Below are 7,727 nucleotides of genomic sequence, written 5' to 3'. Positions count from 1 at the left end.
GAACTGCCGGGTCACAGGGCAGACATATGCTTCACCTCAGGCTCCAGAGGGGTAGGCCGTCGTCAGAGCCTGCCTGGGCAGGTGGGGCAGCTGAGGCCAGGGGAGGCCTGCACAGCACAGCCCTGGAGAGCTGCAGTCCCGGCTCCGGCTGCTGCTGTGGGGGGCCTGTGACCCTGCCTGTCTTGCCCCTTGGGGTGGAGAGCACCCTGGAGTCAGTGTAGAGGCCACGGATGGGTGGGGACCCTCGGGGCACAGGCCTGGAGAGTCCACCGAGGGTCAGTGGCAGGCTGCCTCCCGCCGAGGGCTGGCAGTTGCAGCCTGAGCTAGCGGACAGCTGTGGGAGCCCCCCCACCTTAGCTTGGAGCAGGGAGGGAGTGTGGAGTTCTGAAGGCCACCCCTTATCACTCTCCGCTGCAGCTCCGTGCCATGCATGTCTCCCAGGGCCACAAGGATACTCTGTCTCATAGGCAAAGGGAGGCCTGGGCTTGGTGTCTCCCATGTTCTAGGGGTCCGAGGTTGTTCACTGTGCCCGAGGTTGGGCTGGGTCTGGCCCCAGAGGCCGACCAAGTTTCTGGGGATGGGGGTCTACCTGGAGAACCCAGGAATGATGGGCAGGACCTCAGAGGAGCTGGAGCCCTGTCCCTCCCCTGGCCTTCTGGAACCGGGCCCTGGTGTCTGCTCAGTAGGACCATCCTCATTCCAACCCAGCCCTCCTGCTCCACGCGGCTCCTGGGAAGGTTGAGCCTGGTCCCTGGACGGGTGCAGCCAGGCCGTGTGGCCCAGTGTTGGGCGTGCAGGGGAGTGGTGTGGCAGTGAGGGGCTCCAGCGCCTGCCTGCTCTCAGTGCTCTGGGGCTGGAGCTGGCCCGGGGTCCGTCCCTCACCTCGCAGATCCACAGAACAGGCGTGCAAGAGGGCTCAGACTCTGAGGGGAGGGTTCTGGGGGCCACAGCCAGGTGGCTGGCTGGGACTGGAACCCCTCACTGAGTGCCCAGGCCCCACAGCCACCTCGTCCCTGTGACCAGCTCCACAGGACCTATGTGTCATCACCGGGCCTTCAGGAAACACTGATGGCGGGGCCTGTCCCTCCCTCCGGCTGCTGGGGGACTGGCAGGCCCACCCCAGGACATGCCGTTTGGCTCCTCAGCTTCAAAGGGAAAGGAGGTGGCAGGGGACAATGAGGGGACACAGGAGAAGCATCGACACCCTAGAGGGCAGGTTGGGGCCCCAAACCCGTCCTTACCTTTACCCATCTCTGGATTTTAAAAGTTCTTTATCACCGGCTGCACTGAGTTTATAATCAGGCAAAGAAGTTTGAGAAAACAAAGGGAAGTCCTGGCTGGGTGCTCAGTTGGTGGAGCGTCGTGCGGTGCACCTAAAGGTTGCGGGTTCGATTCCTGATCAGGGTGCATATGGGAGGCCACCGATGAATATTTCTCTCTCTCTCCCCCTTCTTCTGTCTCTAAAATCAGTAAATACATCCTCAGTGGAGGTTACAGAAGAAACAGCATGTTCAGCTTCAGGAGAGCTAGGGGCATCTCCCCTCTCCTGCTGCCCTCTTTCTGTCCCTTGGTCTCCTTGTCCCTCTGTTCAGCCACCTCTGGCCTCCTGGCCTCCTTCCTTCCTGCAGACTCTTGGCCCCTGAGCCACGGTCAACAGGAGTCAGAAGGAAGCAGGGCCCGTCACCCCCTGGGGGCTTCGCAATCAGCCTGAGACTCAGTGGGTGGCTCCCCTCTAGGGCCTCAGCGACTGTGAGGAGTGTCTGGACGCAGTAAGTAGGTGAGTGTGTGAGCGTGGACGTGAGAGGTGAGCTGGTGTGTGTGTCATGAGCCGGGGTGAGCATCTGGGCTCTGGAGAGCTTCCTTCCAAGGTCCTGCCCGGCCCCCATTGCCCGCAGCCAGTGGCCTGAAACCCCGGTCAGCGTTTGGGGGCGCCCACCCCTTCCAGGGGACATGGCCGCACACAAGTCTCTGGCATGGGCGGGGGTGCTTGCTGCCCTTGTCCCTCTCAGCCCAGCATCTGCAGCTTCCTGGTCACAACACTCAGCCCAAGTGGCGTCCAGGCCACCGTGGGGCCCCTGTCAGGAGAACCTGGGTGTGTCCCGGGGACCGGGACAGGAACGCTCTCCCGACTTCCCTCACCTGCCCACCTGTACCTGTACCTCCCCGCAGGGCCCACAGCTCCACTGAAGGGCCGTGTGCACGGACACACGTCCACACACCGCAGAAGCTGCCTGGGAGACGGTGGCGTGTGTGTGTCCGTAAGGTCCCTCTCTGTGGGAAGCCTGGGGCCTTGGAGCAGCTGTCCCTTAGGGGCTGTCTCCCAGGCCCCCAAGACTGCAGAGCCCCTGTCCCTCTCCACTCTTGGGCTCTGGGAGCAGAGATGAGCCCACCGCAGGCGTACGTGGTCCCCCACAGCCCCGACCTGACCCCCAGGCAGACGGGGTGGGGGAGGGGCGGCCCAGGGCCCAGTGCCTCCAGCAAGGGGCAGGGGCGGGGAGCGGAGGGACACCCGTGCGCACTGTCCAGCCCTGACGCAAGCAGCCCCGCGTTGGGAGATAAGTGCCGGAGGAGGGTGGCGGCCAGGGCTGGCCCCGTCCCAGATCCCAGGTCCCAGCCAGCAGCCCCCAGGTTCTGTGGGCCTTGCAGCCACCGCTGGGACCCAACCCAGCGACCAGCTCAGAGCAGGTCTTTGTGCCCCGGTCTTGCAGGTGCGGGGGTGGCCAGGTCCTTGGCAGGCACAGCCTGCAACCACATGTGACAGCCACCGCCCTGTGTGCCCAGCCGCCAAGGTCTCTCCTGCACATAAATGGGGAGCACGCCAGCAGCTGCAGAGCCCCGCGGTCCAGAGAGAGCTCCCTGCCACGCCGCGCTCCAGGCTTCGCTCGCCTTGCCGCCGCCCGGGGCCTGAGATGGAGGCTGGACCAGGTAAGGCGGCCTCCCTGCTTGGCAGAGCTCGTACCCACGGGACGTGCCGAGTCTCTGCAGCTCCTCCAGCTGGTCCCGTGGAACGCGCAGGACCCCGCAGGACGCCCGCCCATGCCCAGCCGCCACGTGCGCCCTCTCGTGGCTCCTTTTTCCTATGCATATACTTCTTTGAGGGTCTGGTCTAAAGAGGTGTAAGGCATGGGAAAATGGAGTGGCGAGGTTCTGCTTCCCGGAGCGGCCGCTGGACCTGCCTCCACCGCCCCTTGGGCGCATCCTCCGGCCGCGGCTCCAGGATCACAGGATGAGAAATCTGGAAGCACCGTCTCTGGTCCGGAGGTGGAGGGAGGACGTCCAGGCCCCCACCCTGCCTGACCTTTGCCCCCGGAGCCCAGCGGGGCATCCAGGTCTGGGTCTCCTGTGGAGGTGACGGTGTGCCACGGATGCCACCAGGTTGCTGGCCATTTCTGCTTCCGACACCTTTATTGTCCTTTTGTAATAATGAGTGGGAGTGGATGTTCTGACCATAAATGTCAATAAAGCCAATTCCGCGGGAGCTCAGTGTGGTGCCGTCTGACAAGTTTAAAAGAAAGCTGTGTACTGGTTTCCTCTCGTCTGTGCTGCTCAGGGGGGCGGGGGGCCCCACCGGTAAGTACAGTCTTGTGAGGAAATAAAACATGTACACAGAAGGGGAATGAAATGACGCCCATGCACACGGCTGGGGGGTTGGTTCTTGGTGGCCTTCTGACAACCAGGGTGACCAAGGTGAGACACTCCCAGGGCGCACTGGGCAGGCCAGGAATGCCAGGCGGCCATGAGGGCACAGCAGCCCTAGCTCTGCTGTCCTGGGCCCCTGGGTCTTAACTCCTTAGTGAGGGGACGGAGGGAGGAGCCTGGGAATCACGTTTAAACAATTGTCGGTCCCCATCGGTAACTAGCCCAGCAAATGAAGCGATTAGTTTTTATTAGCCAGCGGCCTCTCCCCTAATCTCACAGATAGGAATCGACTCCTCCCTCCAAGGGCCCCAGTCCCTGGGGGAAGGGGCAGGCGCCCCAGGAATGCCAGGCAGAGCAGCCCCTCCCATCCTGTCCCTCCTCCAGGGGAGGCTCCGGATAAGGAGGGGGCACCATAACAGCTCAGCGCGTCAGCCACCCGGGGCCGACGTCTGTGCTCCCCGTGGCTGGGGCGGCAGGCACGGCTGGACCCAGGACACCAGTGTCCGTCTTGCCTTCCACTTTCATCGAGATGGTGGCTGTGGCACAGTTGCTGGGCCCTGGGACAGACTGCCCCCCCCCCACCGCGTCCCTGACTGGCTGTGGGACACATGCTGCACCTGGGGGCAGGGTCCCGTGTGGACAGCTTCCTGGGCCGAGAGAAAGGCGTCTAGTCCCGACCAGGAGGTAGGGCAGAGCAGTCTGGTGTCCTGGGGACCAATTACAAGATTACTGTAGAAGGGGGTGTGTAGGGTCACCCCAAGTGCCTTAAGGGGCTGCATCTGTTCAGCAAGCCCACCACGTTCGCTTCCTTGTGGGGCTTGTGGGAGACCCGGAGGGGCTGATACGGCCTGTGCAGCTTTCCCTGCCTACCCCTGAGATCAGAGCTTGTGCACAAAAACTGGGGGGTGGGGGGGGGTTCATGGGACTATGAGCCCGGCCCCGGGAGAGAAAAGGTCCACCTTTATTTCTTCCAACACCTTGGATGGAATAGGTCACCTCTAATCGGATTAACAGCTCCGCCCAGAACAAGTCCACTCTACTTTTGAGTCTGTTCAGAGCCACCAGGAGCTTCCGCAGCTCTCAGTGAGGGGGCGGCTTGAACGTGTCCTCAACTGTAAGTGCCCCCAACTCGCAAGGCAGGTCAGGGTCCCAGGTCCCCCGTGCGTCCGCACAAGGCCCACACCAGGGCGCCGTAAACAGACAAGGGGACCGTCTCTGTAGGCACCCAGTGTGTGGGGGACAGCTAGGCGTGGGACATGCCCCCGCTGTGGCCTTCAGGGCTGCCGTGCCCCTCAAAAAGCACCCCCAGTCTCCAGCAGAACACACAGGCCCCAGGCTCCCCTGGGCGTGGCCGGACCCAACACGTGCGTCTGGGCCCCAGGGGCTGGGAGGCAGTGCAGCAGAGGCTGCCTGTGGCTCGGGGCCCACGCAGAGACCAGGGAGGCTTGTTCCACTGGGCAGGGGCCCCGGAAGGAGCCACGGGGCTGTGTCGGGGCCGAGGGTGCAGGCAGGGATGCCCACGGGGGCAGCAGCTGCAGGCAGCTGCCCAGGGCAGAGGGCGGTGGGCAGAACGCCAGGGGCGTGCAAGCAGCTCCAGAGAAGGGGACGTTCAGCTGTGAATCCTGCAGTTGGCGTTTGTGCTTCATCCGGCGATTCTGAAACCAGGTTTTAATCTGCGGGGGGAAAGATCAGAGCGGGCGAACGGGCCACCCCCCAGCCCTGCTCGGCCGGCTGGGCCCAGGGGCCTCACCTGCACCTCGGACAGCCCCATCTTCTGGGACAGCCTCCTGCGCTCCAGGGCGCCCAGGTAGGGGTGGTGCTGGAAGCAGCTCTCCAAGGTGCTGACCTGCTCCTCCGTGAAGGCGGTGCGGATGCGGGGTGGCCGCGTGCTGTCTGCCTCCTGGCTTGGCCCTGCGGGAGGACAGAGCCCATTTGGCTACAAGGGACATTGGCTCAGAAGGGACACACTCCCCATTGCTCAGCAGGTGCCACAAGCTCTGTGGCTGAGGAGGACAAACTGTCCTCCATTTCTGTTGACAGCCCCCAGTGTCCTGTGACAGCCGCTCCGCCCAGCCAAGTGTGCGACGGCCGAGGCTCAGGACAGCATGAGTGCGTGGACAGAGCAGCAGCGGCGGCCCAAGCCTCGCCCACGCCCCGGGGCGCTGGGCTCCTTCTGGAAGGATGTTCCACGAGCCCCGCCTCCTTCCAGAAAGCAGTGTCTTTTGCCGGCAGACAAGGAACTCCTGTTCGCCAGGTGAGGGGCAGGTGGCGGCACAGCGGGGAGTCCATTCCAGGCCAGGCTGTCACCACCCACTGTGGTGCCTGGAAGCCTGTCTTCTAATCTCTCAACCAGGAGACGGGGGACGCACTCAGCACGCCCGCGGGTACGGTCAGGCAGCGTGGTGAGGGCCCTGCGCAGTCCCCTCTGAACACAAGCCTGTCCGACTGCCTGTTGCTTGTTCTGGGAGAAGCAGATCTCACACAAGGAGTCCTCACACTTGCCGGAAGTGCCCACCAGAGCACCCCCCCCCACTGTGGCGGCCCCTGGGGGATGGAGGGTGTGACCTGGCTATTATATCACCCCCCCACACTCAACCACGCAGGACTTGAACCCTAAGCAATGACCAAGTGGGTCGAAGGCAGGAGATTTGCACGGTCGGGAAAGCAGAGGCCGTGTCTTCAGGGATCGGGGCTGTGGCTGCACCAAAGCCCAGCTTGCAGGGGTCCCAGGGAAGCTGGGACAGTCTAGATGCCAAACTAGGCGCCGGCTTGGGGGTGGCGGGCGGCCACCTCCACCTCTGACCTGGGCAGGTGTCACAAGATTTAAGACGGCCCCATCACCAGAAAACCGTTTGCAGAAGGTGCTGCTGCGGCGCGAAGGCTCACACAGGGCACGTGGGCGGGGTGGCGGCGCCGGGGCAGAGTCCGGCTGGGAGCAGCCAGGCCTGGGTGACAGGGCAGGGCCTGGCCCCTCCCGGGGGAGGGGAAACGTTCACTTGCCAGCAGGGGCCGGCAGAACCCCAGACCCCAGCCTTAAAAGAACGCCCCCCTCCCTCCTGAGCACACACGACGCGTTGGGGTGTGTTCGGCCTTCTCTCCCGAACCTCCCAGCTCCCACCGAGTCTGGGAAGGGTCCCTCTCCCCACCCCTAGACCTACCAGCTGTGGGTGTCCCTGGTGCAGACACCGCCGTGGACTTCTCCATGCCCGCGGTCTGGGGGGGCTCCCCGCCGCTGCACACGCTAGCTGGGGCAGGGAGGCTCTCCCGGGAGACCTCAGTGGGTCTGGGGGTGAGCGAGGGCCCCGCGCGGCTGCTCTGGGAGAGCCAGTCCACCGAGCTGAAACTGGGGGCCGGCTTCTGGCCACAGGGCAGGACGGAAGACAGAGGCATGCCTGCACAGCAGGGGCACCGGGGACACACCGTGGCGGCGGCGGGGAGCACGGGGTCTGCCTGGGGTGTAGCAGGGCTGGGCTGCACTTATAGCTCAGGAGGTGGAGGGGGTGGGACTCAGATTTGCATGCATGGCCTCCCCCATAAGTAGCATCTAATTGCCTCCAATTCAGAGGCACAAAGGAGGCCATTCGCACCTCCCCCGGCTCCAGGACGTCTGGGGGAGGGGCGCGGCGGTGTGGGGGGGCTGGCCACGGCCTTTCATCTCCCTACCCCCTCCCGGCTGAGGACAGCCGCTCCAGCCCGGCACCCAGGCTGGGGGCTTGTCCCGTGGCGGGGCGACCCTCTCCTCTCCCCTGGTTCGTTCTCCAATCTGCTGGTGGGCCTTCGCAGGTGCGTGACAAAGAGGGGGAGTCAGCACCCTGCTTTCAGGACAGGGTGGGCTCAGCCAGTGACATGTCTGCTGCATCCAGGCCACACAAGGCAGGGAGGGGCTGTCCAGAGAGGGGTGCCATCTGCAGGCCCTCCTGCCTGGCCCTCGCCAGCCCCCCACCCCCCAGCCCCTCAGCTGAGGTTCCTGATGGTGCCCTGGGAGCAGCCTCCGATTCTGGTGACAGAGGAGGAGGGTCTGCTGGCTCAGGGCTGGGCACCGCCCTCCTCTGCTCCCAGGAGGGTGGAGTAGGAAGGACCACAAAGTC

The 7,727-nt window shown here is 64.3% G+C and overlaps 1 protein-coding gene across 1 annotated transcript; it reads right to left on the bottom strand.

Moving 5' to 3' along the window:
- Positions 1-4,931: 4,931 nt before the first annotated feature.
- Positions 4,932-7,029, bottom strand: VENTX (VENT homeobox). The gene is made up of 3 exons (XM_090279451.1): positions 6,798-7,029; positions 5,390-5,550; positions 4,932-5,312 (listed from the first exon to the last, which is right to left on the bottom strand). Exons 1-3 carry the CDS (start codon positions 7,027-7,029, stop codon positions 4,932-4,934), a joined length of 774 nt encoding a protein of 257 aa, XP_090135577.1.
- Positions 7,030-7,727: the final 698 nt, after the last annotated feature.

This window comes from Furipterus horrens, unplaced genomic scaffold (assembly GCF_987537825.1).
Source record: "Furipterus horrens unplaced genomic scaffold, mFurHor1.1.pri manual_scaffold_5, whole genome shotgun sequence".
Classification (NCBI taxonomy): domain Eukaryota; kingdom Metazoa; phylum Chordata; class Mammalia; order Chiroptera; family Furipteridae; genus Furipterus; species Furipterus horrens.
Note: the sequence above shows the minus strand (reverse complement) of the source record. Positions and strands in the feature narration are given on the sequence as shown.